Below are 23300 nucleotides of genomic sequence, written 5' to 3'. Positions count from 1 at the left end.
GCCGCGGCCCCCGGAAGCGGAAGCGGAAGCGGCGCGTTGCTAGGCGGGCTGCCGGAAGATGGCGGTGGCCGCTCCGGCTCCGGGCCCCGCGGACGAGCTGGTCTCGGCGGTCACCCTGTACCGGCGGCGGCCCCGGCTCCTGCACGGCACCGTGCTGCCGTTCGTGGCCGGGCTGTACCCGGCCTGGCTGTGGCTCTGGGGGCCCCGGGCCTGGGCCGCCTGGGGGGAGGGGCAGGAGGCGGGGGCCGGATCGGGCCGCGCCGCCCCCGAGGCCGCGCTGCTGGCGCTCGCCGCCATCGGGGTCGCGCAGCTGCTGACCGCGCTCTCGGGGCTGTGGTCCGTCCACGCGCACTGCGCGCTCACCTGCGTCAGGGTGAGTCACGGGGGCGCGCGCGGGCGGGCGGCTGGGGGTCCCCATTGGGGCGGGCGGAGCCCCTCGCCCCGCCCGAGCCGCTCAGCTCTGGGGGCCGCTGCCATGCTGGCTCCCCGCCACTGCAGGGCCTGGCTTGTCAGAGCAAAGGTCCGCCCAGCCCAGCCTCCTGCCATCCGACAGGGGCCAATACCAGGGGCCCCAGAGGGATGAACGGACCAGGGGATCATCCAGTGACCCAGCCCCGGTTTTAAAAGAGGAAAAACAGTTGTTGGGGCACTGATGGGCTGTGGGGGTTTTATAGCGTGTTGCAAGGGCCTCCGAAAGAAAAAGGTTGAGAACCTGTAACCCAGGGGGTGCCGTGAAGGCCAAAGGTATAACTGAGTTCAAAAAAGACTCAGATAAGTTAATGAAAGGATTGGTCCATCAATCGCTGTTAGCCAAGATGATCGCTCCCAGGCTCTCCATGTCCCTAACCCTCTGACGACCAGAAGATGGGATTAGATGACAGTGGATGGATCACTTGAGAACTGCCCTGTTCTGTTCATTTCCTCTGAAGTGTCTGGTATAGGCCTTTGTGGGAAAAGAGGATACTGAGCTAGATGGATCATTGGCCTGACCCAGTATGACTGTTCTTATGTTCTGACACAGGGTTACCTCCCTCCTCGCTTGCCTTTAGTTTTCTTACTCTGGAATGGATCTGCCCATTGTCTGGAGGGCTCTCAGTGAGACCCTGCCCCTGTCCCGTGTGGACATTCGAATGTTCATTGGGCTCCTCTAATGTCTTGAGCTTGGATTCTTCCCCTGCTGGCCATGAGCTGTCTGCCACTTCCAACCTCCAGGGTGCTGTAATATCCTGGTGCTGTGCGTGAAGAATTTCTGGATGGAAGAGGCTGTAGAGGTGTAAAGTAACAGTAATGAGTGATATCACTTCTGAAGAGCCACCATGGATATCAGAAACTATCCAGCAGGATTGCTTCCCATACTGTGGAAATGCAGCCACTTCGGAGGTGGGAGGTGGCAGCTGAGTATACAGGGATAACTCATTTGCTGTGACATGGCAGTGGTTTAATAGCTGGATAGCAGCACTGTGCACTTTTAGACAGAAAGTGAAACAGAATGGGAGGGTGATTATGGGTGGGGGTTATGAAACATTTTCTTGTACAGAAATATCTCTCCATTGAAACTGGTCTGCTTTTACTTGGGATGTGTAGGGGAGAAGCGTGTGTGGCCGAGCTGGCCCTGCTTGCAGGTGTGATAACTTTTTTAGCACAAAAAAGTTGCTTTATAACGACTGAACTGCTCTGGGTGGAGCTTAGCTTTCTCTGGCTGGTTTGCCTCACTTCATGGCAATTCCTGTAACTGTCTGTATAGCTTCCTCTTAGGAGTAGTTGCATGTCTAACTGCAAGTCGTCTCGGCAAAAAACATCTGGTACAGTTTCATTAACTAGTCTCCAGAGTAGTTGGCATAGGTCTGCAGCTGTATCTTGGGCATTTATTCAGACAATCAAGGAGCTCTCAAAGCAAATGAGCCCCTGGAGCGGCTGCCAACACTGTGGGCTGTATCCTAGAGTTTCCCAGTGTTCTGGTAGTGTTATTGATTAGGCAACTTGTTACTGCTTTGGATTGCAGGCAGTGGTTACTAGTGTTGCCAACCCTCTAGGATTGTCCTGGAGTCTCCAGGAATTAAAGATTTAACTTTAATTAAAGATTATGTCATGTAATGAAATCTCCAGGAATTTGTCTGACCAAAGTGGACACCCCCAGTGGTTATTCAAAGGCCTTGGTAGCTGTATATGTTGCAAATATAGTTATCTTGATCATGAATGTTAAAAATCCAGACCATGAGCTACAGGAATTAACAATGTAAACAGCAAGGAAACAGGGTGGCTGAAGGGGTCCTACAGGCAGGTAATTGCATGAAAATGAACAAAGGAAAAACTGGGCAGATTATTTGGCAAAATGCTCTGAGATTTGTTAGGCTGTGGATTAGTTTCTTCAGGACTGGGGTGGAAGCTACATCGTGTGGAAAACTTAAACTGACAAAGCCTTAGAGAACAGAGTGTCGGGAACGTTCCTGCTGTGACCGCCAGGGTAGGGGCAAGATTTGACCTTTGACTAGTCACTAAAGTCCTCCACCCAGCCATGCTGCAACAGTACCCCTCAATGAGGTTGAAGATTTCTCTGCCCTTTGTGCTTTCCCTTTTGTGTTGTTTTGGATGTTATTTTTAGATGCTGGGACAATGTCAGATTAAGTAGACTAAAGTCTGGGTCAAACTGTGCAGCTGGATCCAGAGGAAAATGTGAAGAATAAAAGGGTTAAAATGTTGCTTCTCTTGATTCCTTTTATTAAGGAAATCCCCTTTTGCCAGAGAATCTGCTAGCGCAGGTTGAGCTGCAAGAATGAAACTAAAAGTAGCGTGTGCTCTGATGGTTTCATTGTAATGTGAGTGGGCTGTCACAATCCTCCATTCAGGGTATTAATCTGGTAACCTTTGGTCAGCATGAGTTTGAGATGTGACATGGCAGAGTTTTGAGATTTTCCTTATGTCAGGGGACAGTGTTATTATTTCCAATGTGTTCATAACTAAAATTTGAAACTTGCTGTAATGTGGAAAGTAGCATCTCCGAGCTTTTTTTGTTAGTCGGTTACCTTTTATTATAGATGCTTTTATTGCACTTGTAAGCCTTTCTTCTATGGAGCCTCCTTTTTTCATGAGTATATAGTAAAAGGTGTTGTCTATTCACATGCCCTCCCAATATTGCTAAATGTCAGTTGAGACCATTACAGACTTCATTATAATGGCAGATGGAAAAGCTCTGTTGGTTTCCATCTATTCCACTTTCCTGATCCTGGGGGTCAGGGCAGGGTTGTTCTCTGGTCCTTTGCCTGGTTTGCCCAACAGGGCTTCCATCACTGCCCTTAGGAGATTCTGCAGCCTAATACATCTCACTGTCAGAAAGTCACTCTCCTAATACTTAGCTGTCTGTTGCCCATAAGGAACTGAAAAAACAACAAGGAGTCTGGTGGCACCTTAAAGACTAACAGATTTATTTGGGCATAAGCTTTCGTGAGTAAAAACCTCACTTCTTCGGATGCATCAATAAGGAACTGAAGATACCATTGGATTACATCTTCCCCACCACCACAACCTGTAGTCAGCCTTTTCTCTCCTTTATGTCTGAAAACAAAACTCAAAAATTGATGACAAAACCGGGAAACTGTTAACAAGGGAATCATTTAAAATAGTCTGGTATGATGAATGGTCTGAATTTAACAGTCTCCCCTCTCTGTCCCTTACCGAGCATCTTCAGAGCTCATTATAACGATCCTGCGCTCCCTATTGTTCCTCCATGCTAGAGTCCCCAAGCTGTTGAGTGAATCCTATGACGTTTGCCAACTCCATGCGTGCAGGGAAGGGTTGAGATTGCTCTGACAATACTTGTGTTTTTTACTGGGCATCATTAGAGCACTCAAAAGTGGAAGCCCCTGTTTGAGGAGCAATTGTATTGATCATGTCAAAGTTAATGGGACATTGAGTTTGTTGATCAAATCTGAGACTTTGTCAAATTTATGGGAAACTTTCTTTCCAGCAAGATGTGACCTGACTGTCAACAATTGCTAGGCTGAGAAGAGTTTGTGGCTAATTGTTTTTGCATTCAGAATCTCAAACTGTGCAGTTATTCCCATTCACTTTTCTATCCTCTGCAGCATGTTGGCTGGGCTAAGTTCATCTGATTTCTCTGCCTCACTCTCCCCCCTCCCCTCTAGGAACTCAGTCTTTCTTTGGGAGTGAGCATACAGGGTAATTTTCATTGCAAGTGTTGGTCTTTCCTGGGTGGTTTTAAAATATCAATGAAAAGTCCAGATAAGCCAGTAAAAATAGAGGAATGTTCTCTGTGTTTGAGTGTTGCTCACAGTGGCTTATAATGACTGTATATGGATCCCTCCTGGCTTCCACTTACCTTGTGACCTGCTTTACAGAGTGCATGTTTGCTTTGTGTTTTTCAGGAACCCAGTCCTAGGAAAGCCACATTAGCTAAAGTTGTGCCAACCCCAAATAATGGATCTGCAGAGCTTGTGCCACTCCATCGAGACCAGGTACAGACTTAGACTCCAGCTCTTTATAATAGCTGACAGCTGCCTGGGAACTGCTGTTTCTTAGCAAACATACTCATCTCTAACCTGCCTTTCCAAAGCCACTAATTTAAATTAAAACCTTAGAGCTTGGCTGAAAGCCAGCTGATATCCATCACAGGCAAGGAATAAGAGGTTTTAGAAAGTGCAACATTTGTAACTAACACCTGTAGTCTCACAGACAATGTTGTTTAGGAACAAAAGTTGTAAATGTCCAGTTGGTCCCATCTAATCTAGCCTTCCCAGCCAGTGCAGTTCCCTATAGTATATGTGAAGTGATGTGGCCTTACTGTAAGGACCCTTTGATGTGAAAGTCTAAATGCTCTTCCCTTCTGCATAATCCCTGCAGGGGGAAGATGGGCAGGAAGCCCTTTCCTTTGAGTTTCAGAAAATTAAGTACTCTTACGAGGTCGATGACAGGAAACAGTTTCTCCCTGTGGCTTTCCCTGTGGAGCACCCCCTCTCCTATTACCAGAGTGCCCGAGGCTACCAGGAGGACAGAGAGATCCGAGTGGCTGAGAAGAAATATGGCACAAACAAGTGAGTGTTGGGAGGCAGTAACAAGGATTTCAGGGACTGGGGGTTCCAGGCACTGGGTTTTGAATGTCCTTGCTCCAGATTATCAGGTTTTTGGGAGCTAAATCCCCCAGAGGAAGGAGATAGCTACTTCCTACAGCAGCATAAAGTCTGGGGTTTACCCCTGAAAGAGCCCTGGTTACAGAGTCAAATCCCTTACATCTAAGAGTAATGAAGAGAAGGGGAAGATGTTCTGGTACAAAGGGGAACAAAGCCCCCAGTTCATACTCCAGAGGCTGCAATAGCTTTTGGGTTGGGATGGTGCTGTGAGGCCTGAACACCAAGATTAACAAAATTTTATTCTTTCCCAGGGCAGAAATGGTGGTGCCAGAGTTCTTGGAACTCTTTAAAGAGAGAGCCACGGCCCCTTTCTTCGTCTTTCAGGTAAACAAGAGCTGTAACTGTTGTTTGTAACTGCAAAGAGGTGAATTCCCTCCAATCTGCAGTTTTAGTTTGGGAATCTGAAATTGGCTGGCTGTTTCCAAAAGCCAAAAATGCACCGTTCATACACTGCAGTGTCTACTGTGGGGGAGACTTTATTATTCTGGGGATAAGGGCTGACATATCTTTGGTCAGTCGTAACTGAAAGTTGTTACCGTCCAATGTGTGGTCCAGAGCCCATCATAGCTGGCATGAACTGTCCCCTTTGGTAGCCTCAGCAGAAAGGCCAAAGACCGAGGTTAGAGAATGCCCTTTTGGCCCTCTGAGTCAGGGCAGAAGTAGAGGAGGTGTTTGCCTTGTCACTGCACAGACTGTATCTATTCTCTCGAGAACAAAGGAGTTCAATCCCCAGCAAGCCAACACTCTTCACTGGCTCTAAAAAAAAGACTTAATATTGTCTGTTTTCTCCTGCTGGGCTGTTACAGTGACATTCTAGTGTCCAAGCACGTGAACAGTACAGGATGTCTGATCTACTGATGGACTTGAGTTCTCAGGGACATGTTAGCTTCTTTATGGGGTGAGTGCTGGACTAGCTTCCACATCTGTTTCCTCCAGGTGTTCTGTGTGGGTCTCTGGTGCCTGGATGAATACTGGTACTACAGTGTCTTCACTCTCTCCATGTTGGTGGCATTTGAAGCTTCTCTGGTCCAACAGCAAATGAGAAATATGTCAGAGATTCGAAAAATGGGTAACAAGCCATACATGATTCAGGTAAGTGAGTGCAGAGGGATGATGATCAGAAACTCAGCACTGAGAAACTGGGGAATGTAATATAGAGCCCAAGAGCATGCAAGCCCTTTAGACATGGCCTGTAAGAAAGAGCAGAGTTTACCCTCTAAATAGACACACCTTGCTGAGGGAGCAACAAGACTTTCCTGTGTTTCCTGTTTTCTTATGTCCAATTTGCCTTTTGACATCTGTTGCCTTTGCATGCACTTGTTTAACTCTTGTCTAGTTATTCTGAGTCTTTGGCCTTTTCCTTTGAATAGTTATAACCTTTTTTTAAAGTTCAGATTTATTATAAAACAGCAGGATTATGTCCTGCGTGTGTGGGTGTTCAGCTGGGGGAAAGACGATTGATTGGGAACAATTCCAAAAGAACCAAGTTCAGTTTGAGGCCCCAAAATTTGGTCCCCTCCTCCTTCAGTACTTTCTTTTTCTTGTATCTGTTTGGAAAATGCATATGATTCTTGTGTGTTACACATATAAAATGATATTTTATATATAAATATACAGACAGAAACACACATAGAATGAGCACCTACAGCAACAAAACACTCTGTGCCCAAGGAAGGGAAAGAGACTTCAACTCTGCGCTTCCAAGGGGTAGTATGGGTAATTCCAAACTGTAAACTCAGGGATGCTTTGTTGATAGCTGGGTTGAGGAGACGGTTTATGCAGATTCACTGTTTATGTGCAGAGCTGTGCTTTTGTTGTCTTGTCATCTATCGCTCTCTCTCCTGTCATACGTTTCTCTAGTACCCGTCCTCATAGTATCTAAGTGCTCTTTCTCACATGGCTTTTGTTCTACAGGTTTACAGAAACCGGAAGTGGCGTCCCATTTCCAGTGATGAGATCATCCCAGGGGATATTGTTTCCATTGGTAACAGCCTGCATGCTTGACACAATCAAAAGCCCTTATGAAATCAAATCACTTCTACATGTATTGACTGAGATTAATTAAATTTACAATTCAACCCAGTCAAAATGTCCATACAAATTTCAACAAAGAATCTTTAAATGCCCATGAATGGCTGAAAACTCATAGGCCTGAGAGAGAGTCCTTCAAGTTCCGATCCCACAGATCTCTAATTTTATTCTCCAAGATTAGAGTCTAAATATTAGGACTAAAATCAGCCACAGCTGCCCTGCTTCAGATCAGAGGTTCTAAGAGTGGAAAGTTCCATCCAAAAGCGGAGGATGGGGATGGAGGACGAGGGGGAATAGGATGCTGTCACCATCCTGTACTGTGACTCTTTTTTAGATTGCATTGGCCCTGGAGTGTTGTCCCCAGTCTAAAGCTTGAGTGGCAGTAAGAATTGTGCTCCTTTACTTTTAAATCCCTCTAGTTTCAGGGCTTTCTCGGGTTTTATGACACTTCTGGTTCACATCGAAGCTTGTGTTTTGGTGAGGGTCATGGGACAGATTTGGGAACTTGCAAGTGCGATTTGCCCTTAGAAATCCGCCGCATCTCAGCCAAAGCAAAGGGGAATTGCATCCTCTCCAGACAAACGGGCTAACAATGGCCAGTTCTCACAATGAGCCACTTCTAAGCTTTGCTCTCTTGATTTCAGGCCGATCTCCTCATGAGAACCTAGTGCCATGTGATGTGCTCTTGCTCCGTGGAAAGTGCATTGTGGATGAAGCCATGCTGACTGGAGAGTCTGTGCCTCAGATGAAGGTGAGAGACAGGTCCTCAGTAATGCTTGTTACGTCTTCATTGTTTATGCACCAAGTTTCATTCCAGCCACCGCAGCATCTAAACAGTGCAGGGTTTATAGGTGCAGATCAATCTTTGTGTAAACTCTGGCCCAGAAAATCCGGGTCTGTTGAGTGTTATCCACCCCCATATCCATGACTGATGATCTAATAAATGAGAAACAGACTGTCTGTTTTGTCTGGCTGTGGCTGCGGTCTCTGGGGCTGGATTGCAGTGTGTGGGCACAGCCCACCACTCCCCCACATTCCCCAGTCTGGGCTGCTTTGACTGGGCAGACAGGGGAGGGACAAGCACAGAGAGCTTCAAACCCAGTGAATCTCCCTTGTTTTTATGCCAGTGCATGATTTAAACATGATAAAATCACATTTAGAATAGCCTCCCTGTTGAGGCCGGTGATCCAAGTGTGAGCAAATTCTCTGACCCCAGGATTCTCATGGGTACCAGGCATCTGAGCTAGGACAAAGGCAGGAGTTAAGTAGCCTGTTCAAGTCCAGAGTCAGTTCCTGCAGACTACTCGCAGGGGAGCTGAGAGTGCCTCATGGAGATGGGACCGTAGAGGAATGTTATGAGTCCAGTTGTTGGCAGCTAACTGGAAACAAGTCCTGCTTCTCTGAGTCCCGAATTCTCTCCTGCAGGAGCCCATTGAGGATCTCAATCCAGAGCATGTACTGGACATGCAGACAGACGCCAGACTGCACATCATATTTGGGGGAACAAAGGTTGTGCAGCACATTCCACCCCAGAAAGCCAGCACAGGACTGAAACGTATGTACTGCCAAGCAGGCAGCTTTGGTCAGATGGAATGCCATAGCCTGGCCCACTCCTTTTAAACCATGTAGCTTCTGGGTGATAGTGCTGAGTTTGTCACCCTGCCCCGTCCTTTTAGATGGCAGCTTAAATTGAGTGTTAAAATGAAATAATCTTTTGCTGAAGGCCACCGTGCCCTCCTGGAGGGTGAGAGGGACGTGCTACCCCAATTTTGTTCTAGCTATAATGTGTGTATAAAAAAGATCTCTACTGAGCTTAATGCTGCTGTTACTGCTCCCGTTCCAGCTGTTGATAACGGGTGTGTGGCATACGTTCTGAGGACTGGATTCAACACATCTCAGGTAAGAAGTGCATGAGAGAACGCCCGTTTCAGGGAGGTCGTTCTGATCAATTGCTGGAGAGAAATTCAAATCAGGGTGACACAGTTACTCACCTGTTTGGAACAGTGAGGTTGGTTCTTGGAATTCCTTTGTGGTGGGTGGGCGGATGGAATGGTCTAGAGGATAGAACACAGGGCTCTGAGTCAGGATTCCGGGGCTCTAATCCTGAGTGCCACTGAGTCACTAGGACTTTGAACAACTTACTGTGTAATAACAGTTACTGCCCGTGGGTGTTGAGGTGTGTTTTGTAAACACCAGACAAGTGCAAGGTAATACACTTTTAAAATCTGATGGATGGAAAGTCAAGGCCGCTTAAATAAGGAGCAGTGAGAAACACACTTAACTGACCTACAACTGATTAGCATGCTAAAATCCTGCCCGTGGGTGGCCCAGTGAACGGAATGCAACACGTGCAGCAGAGAATCAGAATGCAGGTTATCTTGATTTTATACATTTGTCATGTATTTTACAAGAAACTGTACTGTATGCTGCACAACTAGCTTCGTGCATTGAAGGCAGTTCTCCTTTCAGGGGAAGCTGCTGCGAACAATCCTCTTTGGGGTGAAGAGAGTGACAGCCAACAACTTGGAGACCTTTATTTTCATCCTGTTCCTTCTGGTCTTTGCCATTGCTGCTGCAGCGTATGTGTGGATTGAAGGTGAGTACTCCTCGCACCTCGTCCTGGGAGTTAGCTTTTGCCAGGAGCGTAGGAATAGTTATTGGTGTATTGGCGGGGAAGGGAGGGGATGGTAGATGGAAGCTGGGCTGTTTCCATGTGTGGGCGTGAGCCATGGCTCATTCCATTTTTCTCCCACATTCCTCAGTAGTTTGTGCCCCCTGACGCGTCCATTTGTTGTCCTGTGGCACCTTGTCTGGAGCGGAGAAGCAGCATGTCTCTGGTTTTATTTTGTAGGCACCAAGGACCCCAGCAGGAATCGATACAAACTCTTTCTGGAATGCACTTTAATACTGACTTCAGTAGTTCCACCCGAACTTCCCATTGAACTTTCTCTGGCTGTCAACACCTCCCTTATTGCCCTGGCCAAACTCTGTAAGTACTAAGCCCAAAAGCAGGAATAGAAACACTGTGCACTCTGGTGTCCAGAATCCCCGGGACTGCAGCACATGGCCATGTAAAGTGTGTGAAATTGCTGGCTTTTATACACCATGGCAACCTCCTCTCTCCAAATAGCAATAACTGGGTTGGCTCCCATGCCCGCCTGGTTCGCCGTGTGTGCTGTGTGAGTGTCTGCAGGACTCCTGTGTCATTCAAAGCAGGGAGGTGACTCTCAGGGTCGGGTGGAGGTGGTTCACACTGTTTTGAAACTTGGAAATAGCTCCTAAGTAGAGTGCATGGGGGAAACAAGCTCCCACTCAAAAATCCAGGTTTGGTTGCTTTTTCAACAAGTGTTCCGACCCGTAGTGATGGTGCCCGCCTAAGAACCTACCTGGGTAAACGGCCTCCAAACCTATCACTGCTCTTCCACACCCCTTTGGGGTTAAATCTGACTGTAACTTCACAAGCTACAGAGCAGAAGGTTTGAGGTGGTTAAATAAATTGTGGCTGAGCACCGGGGTTTTTGGCTTGTATGTTGTGGAAAAGATTCTAGATGGCTGCAGATCCCAATGTGCCCCTGCTGTGTCTCTGTGATACACGACAGGGTCCCATCTCCTCTCTTTCAGACGTGTACTGTACAGAACCTTTCCGAATCCCCTTTGCTGGGAAAGTTCAGGTTTGCTGCTTTGACAAAACTGGCACCCTCACCAGTGACCACCTGGTTGTAAGAGGTGTGGCTGGGCTCAGGTAAGCCATGGGATGGGTTCCCAGGGTAATGTTAACCATATTGTACAGTCGACTCGGGGTGTGATGGGGGGGGTTCACTGCCTTTTTAGCGTCTGGTAGTGGGCCCTGTCAGAGCCGGGATGCACGATTGGGTGGGCCAGTGATCCAATGTACCAAATCTCGTGTAGCTAAGTAATCAAATGTGGGTGACATTTGAACAATGGAGGCCCCAGTGAGAGCTTCCCTCAGCTGGAGGCGAAGTGCCAGTCCAGTGGGGAAGAGAGGATGAATTGGGGGGAGTGAAGGAGATGAGCCAGAAGCGGGTTCTAGGTTAGGGGAAGGGGGATCCTGCAGGTTCTCTGGCTATGGCACTTGTGCACCAATTTGCAGCATCAGAGCCCTTGAATTTGGTGGTTCTTTTGGGATTTCATAAATACGTTCTTAATTGCTAAACCCTCTGTGCCTCTCTGCACCAGCCTGCCGCCCCCGCCCTGGTGAACTGCACCTCAGTGGCAGAGTCCCTCATAGAGAAACCCCTCTGGCTTATTTCATTTGAAATCTGACCCCTCGGATTATGGGAATGTTGTGACTTGTACACTGAGGAGTCAGAAGTCCTCACGCTATGGAACTTGTGGAAAATAAATATAGAAAATCACTGTAACCAAAATATTTCAGGGGTCGGAGCAGTTACTTACAGAATGAACAAGACCCTGGTGAGCGAGGCTGAGTGATACCCACACACTCTAGTCAAAGGGTTACAATGAATGTTGACCGGTGCAGCTGTTGTAAACCACAAACACTTGTGACTTCGTGCCCACTTGTTCTCAGGCTTATGAGAAATGGTTTAAAGCCTCTCGTGTCCTGCGAGTCTGTTAATGAGCTACAGTGAGGGTGGGACAGTGCCCAGATGATATAACCAGCCTGGCATGTGTGTATCCCTCACTCTCCCCCATCTCAGAATGTAGCCTGGCCACTGACTGCTATGTGTTCCGCCCTAGCACGCAGGGGGCTGTGTGGGGAGAGCAGTTTAGAATGACTTCTTGCACTAGAAAAACCCCTTTGGAGGCTGCACATGAATGTAATCTAAGTACGATACACATCTGTCTGAGCAGACCCAGCTAGACAGGCTGGGGAATTACACGTCTGTCTGAGCAGACCCAGCTAGACAGGATGGTGTGTTACACGTGCATTCAGTTGCCTTGAACAGCACTTCTTGGTGCTCCAATTAAGGCCTCTTCTTTGAGGAATCTGCTCCATTGGGATTGCTCAGGGGCAGTGGCTGTAGTTGCAGCATTGAGAAGCTGAGTCATTGGGCCAGCTTTCCCACAGCTTTGCTGTTGGCGTGAGACGCTCTAGCAGTTCAGGACACTGGGACAGTAATTATTTGCTTGGAGAAATTGTAGAACACGTATGGCTTTGACGGCCTGTCCAAGCCTATTAACGTAGTCTCTCCCCACTGTAGGGATGGGAAGGAAGTGACGCCAGTGTCTGACATTCCTGTAGAAACCCACCGAGTGATCGCAACTTGCCATTCGTTGGTCCAGTTGGATGACGGGACGTTGGTGGGAGATCCGTTAGAGAAAGCAATGCTGATGGCTGTGGATTGGACTCTGACCAAAGGTAGAGACAACGGCCAATTCCTCCGTGTGTCCAGTTGCACAAACTGGTACCACGTGTCTGTGTAGATATTAGTGATATTAAAGCTGCTCCTCCCAATTTCGTTCCTGTGGGTGAAATTCACCCCCTTTGTAGGCTTATGTGGGCTTTGTAGTAGTCCTCTGCGTGGGGTGAGCTTTGCCCTACATAAACCCTGGCCAGTGCTCTGGCACCGCCGTGGAAGGGCTGCGGGAGCCCTTGTACAGGATCTCTGCAGGGACGGTATGTGTACACAAGCTGTTAAGTACACTTGCACTAGCTCAATAAGAAATAGTATAGCCGCAGAAGCACAGGCAGCAAGCGAGTATGTACCAGTGGGGATCAGGTGGGTTGTACTTGGCATGGCTAAGATGTGCTGCCGCTGCCCGTGCTATTGCAGCTACGCTATCTAGACCTGAGCTAGCATGTGTATGCAAGATGGGTATCACACCCCAGCTCCTAGTGTAGATGTAGCCTAAATCTAGAAATCTACCTCGTGCTGCAGATGTGGCATGCTCAGAAGCAGCTCTCTGTTCTGATCCCCAGAAATCGTCCGGGCAATTCCATCCCTCAGTCACTGGGGCCAGAACTTCCATCATCACCATGCTGCAAGGCTTGGGTGGGGAGACTTGTTTGTTCTTAGTGAATGATTCGTTCCTGGGAGCCGAGGGAAGTGATGCTGCTTGCAATGCTGAGAAACCTTTCAGGATTTCCCGATCTGTTTGTTTCCAGATGAGAAAGTTTTCCCCAGAAGTATTAAAACTCAGGGACTGAAAATTCACCAGCGCTTTCATTTTGCCAGTGCCCTGAAAAGAATGTCCGTCTTGGCTTCATATGAGAAGATTGGCTCGACTGATCTCTGTTACATTGCAGCTGTGAAAGGGGCCCCAGAAACCCTGCATGCAATGGTGAGCACATCACACACAAGGAATGGGCTTTAAGCCAGCGAGATGTGTCCTAAAATGGGAATCGGTTCGTGGGGCCTCCACCAGCTTGCCTGGGTTTGGGTGACTCCATCCTCAAATCCAGAACCTGAATTATGTCCTGAAAATGGGCCCAGACACCCCCCCTTCCCATGTAAAAACAGTCTCCGCTGCAGAGGCTCAACATTTATCCCCGTTAAATCAAGGGTGGCTCAGTGTGTGATGTTCCTGGCCTCACTGTGCTTGTTCTCAGGCCTGCAAATACGAGTGGCAGCAGAAGGGTGAACATCCGATAAAGTCACTCTCCTGCCCTCGGTGGGGATATTTGCTGCTTCTTTGAGCTCCCCGCTTGCCTCACCCCTGCTCAGGCACGGAAGCGCCTCTGCTTCACAGTGTATTTGATATGAAGCATTGTACCTGCACATAGTGTTTAACACACTGGTTTCCCTCCACCCCCTTTTTCTGCAGTTCTCTCAGTGCCCGAGTAGCTACCACACCATGCACACAGAAATCTCACGCGAGGGGGCGAGAGTGCTCGCGCTTGGCTACAAAGAGCTGGGACACCTCACTCATCAGCAGGTATGCTCGGCTCCATGCAGTGGTGCTGGAAATACGGGTGCTGCCGCACTCCCTGGCTTGAAGTATTAGTAATAACCCAAATACGTGGTTTTCATTATCAGCACCCCCACTATAAAAATTGTTCCAGCCCCCCCCGGCTCCGTGTCTAGGCCCCTAAAGTCCGAGCACCCACCCAAAGGAAGGCACCCACATGAGAGGGGGTGGCACAGACACCTCATGGGGAGATAAAATCCTGTTGATTTTATTTTATTTTATTTATTTGATTGTTAGAGCCAAGGGACTGTGGCTTGGGTCTCCTGGTTTCTATTTTCAGTTCTGGCACTAACTTCTTGTGTAACCTTGGGCAACTTGCTCTGCCTACCCGTGCCTCAGTTTCCCCACTTGTAAAACCGAGATCATGTGCCTGTGAGAGGAGAGTGGGGAGGGGACTATATTACCAAAGGGGATGCTGTCTCTAGGGCAGCGGAGGGAGAATCCAGAATCATTCCATGCTCCTCAGGCTGCCCCTGGCGTTCCCAGTCAGGACGGTCTCCAGTGGATGGGGGGTCTCATTGCTCGTGAGACGGCATGTAACACTCCGGTGTGGTTCTTTTCCGTGGAAGGTGCGAGAGTTCAAGCGCGAGGCTCTGGAATGTGACCTGAGATTTGTCGGCTTCATTGTGGTCTCCTGTCCTCTCAAAGCTGATTCCAAGCCCGTCATCCGGGAGATCCAGAATGCATCGCACCATGTGAGTGTCTGCAGGAGAGAATGAGCTCCCGGGGCCATGCAGACGCCTGAGCTACTGGGCTGGTAGCAGCCTCTTCCAGGATTGCGGGGCCTGGGAGGGGCAGCCGCTGCCCTGAGCTGTGCGTCATTCGTGGAGTCCAAAGCCAGACGGGACCACTGTGATCTAGTCTGACCCCCTGCAGAGCACAGGCCAGAGACCTGCCCCCATGTAATTCCCAGAGCAGCTGTCTTAGCAAAACATCCAGTCTTGATTTAAATATGATGCTGGGTTGGGGCTCTGCCTTGCCCCTGGTGGCTGGATTTCTGGACAAGGTGCTGTACAAAGCATCTGTGATCATTAGTGTCTCAAATGGGACCTGGTCAGCGTACAGGAACTTCTCTCTGTTCTGTGTAACTAGGGCCACATGCAGGTAGCGTGACCTCCTCGGTAACCTCGTGTGACCCCATCTGTTTCCCTCTCCCAGGTAGTGATGATCACAGGGGACAATCCACTCACTGCCTGCCATGTGGCTCAAGAACTCCACTTCATCCAGAAGGATAACACCCTCATCCTGCAGCCTCCCCACAGCAAAGGTGATGGATCCTAGCCCAGACAACAGGCCTGCTCTGATGTAGTATCCAGCCGGGCTGCCTGCACAGGTCACCGGGGTGTAACAAGAACAGGAGGACTTGTGGCACCTTAGAGACTAACAAATTTATTTGAGCATAAGCTTTCGTGGGCTACAGCCCACTTCTTCGGATGCATAGGGGTGTAACACTGACCTCTGGTGGCAGAAAGTGTAATGACTTTGCTGCTGAGAGTCCCAGATAATCCAGTGCCCCTCTGCAGGGCCTTCCTCCACACATCTCAGAGCAGGTCACGAACAGCAGCTGGCAGGAGCAGTGTGCGTATGGGCTACCCAGCCTATCACCGGGGGTCTGAGCACCTAAGTAACAGCAGCTGGCAGGCTGCCCCTTTCTGTGGGAGGTTTTGGGGGCGCAGTGGTGGTAAGGGACTTGGTTTGGTTTCTAGCTCTGCCGCAGGCTCCCTGCATGACCTTGGACAAGTCAGCCTCTTGTGCCTCCTCCCCTGTCTGTGGTCCTGCCTCCCTGGGGACTGTGAGGATAAAGTCACTAAGGACACTGAGGCGCTCGGGTTCGGTGTGACAGGGGGGCCATATAAGTCCCATAGATAGCATGGGGGCAAGCAGGTGGCCCCAGAGTGCAGACTGTCTGGCGGTGTGCCAGCTTTCACTAGGGTAGCTAGTCCATAGTGATGAGGTGCTGCAGACACCTGGCTCTGTGCGGTTTCCCCCCCTCGAGTCCCGCATGGCAGTGTCCGTGCTGACTCCCAATCCCCCTGCGCTCTGTTTCAGACTCCTGCTGGCAGTGGCAGTCCATCGACAGTACCACCACGCTCCCCATCTTTCCACACTCCCTGCAAGAGCTGACACGTCACAACCTGTGTGTTACGGGGGAAGGGCTCTGTTATCTGCAGACTGCAAGCAGACCACAATTGTTGAAGCTCATACCCCATGTTCAGGTGTTTGCCAGGGTGGCACCGAAACAAAAGGTGAGATGCTCCAGTCCTGTGTAAAATCTCAGTGCTGTAGGACTGGGCTCTCCCCTGGCTGGGCTTTTGCCTGTCTCGGTGCGTCCTACCTACTAACAGTAACAGCACAAACCTTACCTGCGTTCCCAAATCCAGACTGACTCCAGCACCCCGGGGGAGTCTGTGGGGCTCAGCACCTGCCACTCGCTTGCATTTTAACGAGCTCAGCCCCTTGGTCCTCTGCTGAATTACTTAGTTCAGAAGATGCAGAGGGGTGAATATTGAGAGCTGTAGGTGGCAAGTCAGCTGCATGATTTCCTGTCTTGTTCACTGGAAAGGAGCCCTCTGATCTGAGTCCTTAGCACCGGTACTAAAAACAGAGTAAGGCATAAGACTGGGTATTTAACAAGGTGCTATTCAGCGTGTGCCCCAGCCCATTTCGGTACCTGGCACACAGAGTCCCAGTAGCTTGGGTAGGCGTTCGTTCCTGACTGGGCACTTCTCACTGCAGGAGTTTGTCATCACAACATTAAAAGGGCTTGGCTTTGTCACGCTGATGTGTGGGGACGGAACTAACGACGTTGGAGCCCTGAAGCATGCAGATGTGGGTGAGTCTGAGCATGAAATGAGGAGGAAGGTTGTGTGTGGCTTCCTGGGTTTGGCTTGTATCCCTGGGCGCAGAATTCAGCATTTGGACCCTGCTACAGGCATCTCTAGGGACTTATTTACTGGGGATTTTCTCAGCTGGGATTCGCCAGTAATTAATGTGGCAGACTCTGTTTGGAGCTGCATCGTCTCTCCCCGGGGGGTGAAATGAGCACTAGGCTGGCGAAATATACACACAGCTTCTGCTTCTACATGGCATGAGCCTAACCTAGAGGGGAAAAACTAGAGGGACAAAGCAGTTACCCTGGGAGCGCTTTATAGAGCAACTTCTTCCCCGCTCCTCTGTTGCTGCTTCAGCCCCTGAGGGTAACGTGCCTGATGGGGACCCCAGTCTGGGACCTCCCTGAGTAACCAGACTGCGTATCAATCCTGCATTACGAGTCGGAGACATCCCTAAATCCAGATTAATCTAAACTTTCCAGATTCTTGTTTCAGTTGGTTCAGTAAATGCCTTCTGTGGAATCATTTGGTGAGAATGCTCCAATTGCTGTCCTCTGTTCTGTCTCCCTTAGCAAAATAAGGCTGAGCTGAGTAATTTGGTGTATTTCTACCTAGGATAGTGGGCCAGCTACGGTCCCTTGGATACAGGCTGTGGTTTTAGTGCCTTCAGGATTGACTCCTAGATAATACTTTAAACCTTCCTTCGGAAATGACGAGAGCTTTACTGAGGCCGGGGGTATTACCGCATTCCCATTTACAGATGTGGAAATGTCTGCAGTGTTACTGTAGCCCTGTCGGTCCCAGGATATGAGAGAGACAAGGCGGGGGAGGGGATATCTTTTATTGGACCAGCTTCTGTTGGTGAGAGAGAGCCGAGCTTTCGCGCTGACACAAAGATCTTCAGGTCAGCTCACCAACCTCGTCTAAGATCACACAGAGTTAGGACTGGAACCCAGAAGTCCTACTCCCCTGCTCTAACAAGTGCTACCTTCCCCTTCGTACGTTTGCTTGGCACCGCTCTAAGGTGGGCTGTGAAGGGCGACTCTGCTGCTGGGAGCTGAAGGTTCCCACTTGGTGAAGTCATTTTGCCAGTTCGGGTTTTTTCACCTTTCTTTTCCTGCAGCTGACATTTTGGTCTTACAGGGGTGGCGCTGCTGGCAAATGCTCCCGAGAGACTCCCTGAGCGGAAAAAGAGACCTCGCGAGGGACCCAACGATGGAAGACCCGCCTTGCCTGCCATGGGGAGCAGCGCCGTGAAGCCCACCTCCCGCGCTGCTAAGCACAGGGTCATGTCCCAAAGAGAAGAGCAACTGGCCATCCAACGGGTTGGTAACCAGGTCTGCCTGAACCCAGCCCCTTCCCCCTTCCCGGTTCAGTGGCTGACTCTGTCCACATCCCTGGGACGGACGCACGCACACAGACACCCCAGCTCACTGGGGCTTGTATTTTTAATTCTTGAATCGGAAATGGCAGGACACCCCAGGAATGTAACTCTGATTGCAGCGAGGCCCTGCACACGCTCCATTCGGTGCATCTGGAAGGCTTCTCGGGCCAGAAAGGAAGTCAAAGCTAGCGGGAGGTGTCCTGTTCCTGACCCCCACCACTGCAGGCTCATTCTAGTCAGACTTGCAGCAGCTGCTCATGACAATATTGTCCTTTCATGGGTCCATAAACCAGCCTTCACATTTCCAGTTCTGCCCAGGGGAGACCACAAGCCCAGCCTTTCTCCTCCCTGCCCCTAAAATGACACTGGTGGGTGTCGGCTGACAGGCCTCCTGGAGGTGGGTTCAGTCACAAGATGTCTGGGTGGGGTGAGCTCTGCAGCCGGCTCACGGGGTGTAGGCTGAGGGATTGTCTAAGGTCCTGGCAGTGTGGAGAGCTGATCAGGGCTGGGTCGAGATGATGCAAGTCTCCCTATTATCCCAGTCTGTGAGAATGAAATGTCTCCTTTTCTCTCACTGGAAACCAGGAGCGGATCAGCCAGGTCCTGAAGGATTTGGAAGAGGACCACGTGCCTATTGTGAAACTGGGTGATGCCAGCATCGCTGCTCCCTTTACATCGAAGCTCTCCTCCATTCAGTGCAGTAAGTAGCAACAGGGGAGCAGGTCTGCGCTGTAGCATTGCCCCTCGGCTGGTGACTCGTCCTACTCCGATAAGGAGAGCAGCCTGGGCGCATCTCCAGTATGATTCAGAACAGGCCCTCGCAAAGGCAGGAGGGCTTTGGGTGGGGTGGGGAAAAGTGATTCAAATACTGACTCTTATTGGGAGGAAATGCCTAAAACATGAGGCCAAGAGGGTGCTTCCCGTATTCCTAGCTTTCATTTCCCCCGATGGATTTCCCAGCTTGGAGATGGAAACTGAGTGACCATGGCCCACTGGGATCAAGGGAAAGGTGAGCTCTAGGCTCATAGCAGCTCCCCCGTGCTGGGTCCCAGCGAGTGGAGGGGGCTGTGCCGATGGAGCCACAGAACTTGCTTGCATCCTGAGGACAAACTGCTGTTTCCTCTTGCTCTTCAGTCTGCCACGTGATCAAGCAAGGTCGCTGCACGTTAGTGACCACGCTCCAAATGTTTAAGATCCTGGCCTTGAATGCCCTGATCCTCGCATACAGCCAGAGCGTCCTTTACCTGGAAGGAGTGAAGTTCAGTGACTTCCAAGCAACACTTCAGGGTTTGTTACTGGCTGGCTGCTTCCTCTTCATCTCCAGGTCAAAGGTATGTTGCGTGGTGGCCTCCTAGATCTGGGAGTGCTTCCAAAGGAGGGAATGGGAAGGGTGGTGGTTGTCTTGTGAGGAATGTGGTAGGGAAAGCAGCTCTTCTGTTCTAACAGTGAGTGCTGTCCAGCCCGTTCACTGCCTGCCCAGAATGTGCAGTGAGTCACTTCGCTCTTCCCCGGATCCTGGCTATGGGAGGCCTTTCTGAGGCCAACACATAGCACTTTAGGGAATGTCTAAGAATGAGATCAGACAGTGCATTTCTGTTCAGTGTGCCAGCGCACATGGTCAGATGCAGGCATTAATCACCTGGGATACACTGTTGCCTGCAGTATGCAGCTGAAGGTCTCACTGTGTGAAGGGGAATTTCTAAGAGCTGGGCATTTCATGGGCACAGTTGACACAGGTGGGATCTTGCTGGCAGCTTGGCCAGCTTCATCGTCTTCGTACAATATTTCCATCTGTTAAATCCTGGTGTCTCTTTCCTTTGGTTTCCAGCCTCTGAAGACACTTTCCAGGGAGCGTCCGTTACCCAATATCTTTAATCTCTACACTGTTCTGACAGTGCTGCTGCAGTTCCTCGTCCATTTCCTTAGCCTGGTGTATCTGTACCGTGGCGCACAGGCTCGCAGCTCTTCCAAGTGAGTGCTGCTTGTTTCTGAAGTACAGAACATTAGCACCTATCTTTAGGCGGTGACTGAGCACCAAGTTGTTAAACTGGATGGGCAAATCCCATCTGGGAAGGAAGGTGTAGGGAAAATCTGCTGCCTTCATGGTGATTTTCCTTCTTATTTTCACTTAGAAGCCCCTGCCTGCTTAATCTTAAATTTGGTAGGAAGGAGGGAAATATGCAAAAAGGTGGATTTGATTTGCAGGTCAAATTAAGGTCACTAGACAACTTAGCAGAGTTGAGTTGAGAACTCTTTATAGTAAGACTGGGTGGGGATCAGCCTGAGAGATGCTGAACTCAGACAGAAGTTATGGGCTTGGTGCAGAAATTACTAAGTGAGAGTCTAGGGCCTTATGTTATGCAGGTCAGATTAGATCAGGAGTCTCCAAACTATTGGGCACGGAGGAACGTTTGGGGGGCGCAGCAAGGCCTGGGCCAGCCCCATGGGAGCGGGAAAGGACCGCCACCCAGCCCCCGTCTGCCCCCTAATCTGTTCCCGGCGGTGGCTTCGGCCCCAAACCTTGGCTCCCAGCTGCAGCCCTGGCCTTGGCCTTTGGCTTCCGGCCCACGGTTCCAATTCTGGTTGCGGCTTCACCTGATCCCCGGCCACGCCAGGTAAGAGGGGAGGCAACAGAAAACATTTGGGGACCACTGGACTGGATTATCACAATGGTTCCCTTCAAGGCTTTAAAATTTCATCTGATGAATTGGCCCTAGTCCCAGTTATTCTGAAATCCCAGAACTGGACTCCATTGATCAGAAAGGGCTTTGTCTGGGTTTTTTTTTTTTTAAGGAAAGAAGAGTTTGTGGATTTGTACAAGGAGTTTGAGCCCAGCCTGGTGAATAGCACGGTTTACATCATGTCAATGGCGATGCAGATGGCCACCTTCACCATTAATTACAAGGTAAGACAGGAAGGAACAAAATTGTATTTAAATTGTAATGTTACAGCAAAGCAAATGCACTTGTAGGAACTGAGCTGTTTGCAAATCTGAAACTTTTTTTTAAACCCAGTGGGCTTAGCAGTATGGCTGTGGGTGTGAGATACAAAGATTTGTTCTAAATTATTAACTGCAGTGTCCCAGATGTAAATCCTTCAGTAGAGACATCCGTTGAGAGTTTGGAAAAAGTTTGCTTATGTACAACGTTAACTGTTCTGAATGCATCAAGGCGAGACCAAATTGTACATCAGAGTATCCGTTCCCTGTCCGGGATACCAGAATTCCTGTCCTGTTTTTAAACAAGCTTGTGAATTTGGCGTTGAAAACTGCCTCCCGCTGAACCTTGTGAAGATGAGCTGCAGCAGCTCTTCTGCGCTGATGGTGTCTCAATGCTGCATTTGCCATTTCAGGGCCACCCTTTTATGGAGAGTCTGCGGGAGAACAAACCTCTACTGTGGAGTATTATCCTTTCAGGACTGGCCATTGTGGGCCTTTTGACAGGCTCCTCACCAGAGTTCAGTGAAAAGTTTGGGCTGGTGGAAATCCCCATGGAGGTGAGCAGGGACAGGATGGAGTGTTCCACACTGGCAGACTCTTCTGGAGTAACTGCTATAGAAGCCAATGCTATGGAACTGCTACAGCCAGGACTTTCAAAGTGGCCTGAAGAAGTTAGGTGCCCACTGATTTCAATGGGAGTCAGACACCTAACTCAACTTAGGCACCTGTGAAATTCCCAACTTCACGCTTCACTTACAACTCCTCAACACTCATTGGAAAGTAGCCCCTTGTACTGAAGACTAGACCCTCAAGGATTCTCTTGGACAGGAATCCGCTTGGGTTCTGAATTCCCCTGTGTACAAACCAAACTCAGCTCGTAGCTAAGGGATTAGCCTAGATGACCCTTGCGGTGCCTTCTAACCCTATGGTTCTATGATTCTAAGGGGTGTTTCTTTTTAAAGATAAAACTTGATTTAAAATAGACTCCTTACATATGGACTTCCCAAAACTCTGCCATAATGTGGCTTGTGTTCTCAGTGTTTGAGAACGATAACAAGCAATCGTTTTCAAACAGCTACAGCTACTTGTTCTAAATACTCTTAAACTAAGAACACCTGGGTTACTCTCCCCAACTTGCCTCTGTGGCTGGGTCTGACATTGAGGTTCTGAAGATCTGCATCCTCCCTGAGGTACAGCAGCAGCCTCTCAGAACTTTCTGTACAGGTTTACTTAGCTTTAGACAGGTTTAAATTCCTGAGTAGTGTGGCTCTGCAGTTACTGGCTCACTGAGCTTTTCATGTCACCCCTGCTCTTCGCTCCTAGCCCCACAGAGCAACCCTGCACTGAGCTGTCTTTCCCCACCTCGAGGGAGACTAGACTTCTGGGTCTGGTCACATGAGGCAATGCATCCCTGCTTCCTTTGGCAGTGCAGAGCTGAAAGGGACTGGACTGTCCAGTTCGGTACTAAGTGCTTACTTGCCACCATTCACTGATGCTACATATTGGTTCATTTATTTGGCTGAAGCCCCGCTTGCCCCTTAATAATCTCCCATTAAAAATAAGGTAGTTCTGTTGAAACTTCCAGCAGTTAAAACCTGTTGTAATGTTGTTTAGCCAAAAATAACTTATCTGAGCTGCTTCCCTTTCAGTTTAAGATTGTGATTGCTCAGGTCTTGCTGGCTGACTTCTTCCTCGCCTTGGTGGTGGACCGAATTCTTCAGTTTCTGCTGGGGAGTGCAAAACTTAAAGTGCCTTCCTGAAACATATTCCAAGCCTCCAACATCCCAGCAGTGCTGAGTATACAAGTGTGAAGGACAACACCGTGGGGACACACTTCCAGATTGCAAGAAGAATCTTTATTCTTTTGATAGTGACTTAACCCTGCTCTGGAGCAGGCCTGGGCAAGCTTCTGATGTGCTCATTTGGAGACCACTTAGTATAACAATCAAGGCTGCATGGGGCAATACACTCTTAAATAACATTTCCAGGACGTGTGACATATTGGGAGTTTTGTATTGCCCTATGCTTGAGGAAGCGTTTACAGAATTTGGTAATTAAATTGGAATCAATGTATTTTAAAA

At 49.3% G+C, this 23300-nt stretch overlaps 1 protein-coding gene across 2 annotated transcripts; it reads left to right on the top strand.

Moving 5' to 3' along the window:
- The first annotated feature begins 34 nt into the window (after positions 1–34).
- ATP13A1 (ATPase 13A1) lies at positions 35–23300 on the top strand. 2 transcript variants are annotated; one of them, XM_034791776.1, is made up of 26 exons: positions 35–373; positions 4383–4472; positions 4858–5048; positions 5396–5468; positions 6081–6236; positions 7059–7128; positions 7820–7926; positions 8601–8730; positions 9019–9074; positions 9645–9771; positions 10027–10164; positions 10797–10917; positions 12359–12516; positions 13264–13439; positions 13923–14033; positions 14636–14761; positions 15225–15333; positions 16116–16312; positions 16803–16899; positions 18041–18222; positions 18867–18981; positions 19416–19612; positions 20110–20252; positions 21075–21186; positions 21633–21776; positions 22869–23300. In XM_034791776.1, the coding sequence occupies exons 1-26, from the start codon at positions 59–61 to the stop codon at positions 22977–22979; spliced, it is 3552 nt and encodes a 1183-aa protein (XP_034647667.1). In that variant the 5' UTR covers positions 35–58; the 3' UTR covers positions 22980–23300. The 2 variants fall into 2 exon arrangements, with proteins under 2 accessions (XP_034647667.1, XP_034647666.1); XM_034791775.1 differs by having other exon boundaries at positions 18041–18234.

The sequence above is a fragment of the Trachemys scripta genome, chromosome 16 (genome assembly GCF_013100865.1).
Source record: "Trachemys scripta elegans isolate TJP31775 chromosome 16, CAS_Tse_1.0, whole genome shotgun sequence".
In the NCBI taxonomy this organism is placed as follows: domain Eukaryota; kingdom Metazoa; phylum Chordata; order Testudines; family Emydidae; genus Trachemys; species Trachemys scripta.
The sequence above is the reverse complement of the archived record's forward strand: the minus strand, read 5'-3'. Positions and strand labels throughout refer to the sequence as shown.

Excerpts from the sequence above, each read along its gene's own strand:
- ATP13A1 (XM_034791775.1), top strand. The coding sequence starts at position 59 with ATGGCGGTGGCCGCTCCGGCTCCGGGCCCCGCGGACGAGCTGGTCTCG. Across the intron at positions 6,237-7,058 it reads ACAAGCCATACATGATTCAG|GTTTACAGAAACCGGAAGTG; the intron begins GTAAGTGAGTGC and ends TTTGTTCTACAG. Across the intron at positions 14,762-15,224 it reads TCCAGAATGCATCGCACCAT|GTAGTGATGATCACAGGGGA; the intron begins GTGAGTGTCTGC and ends TCCCTCTCCCAG.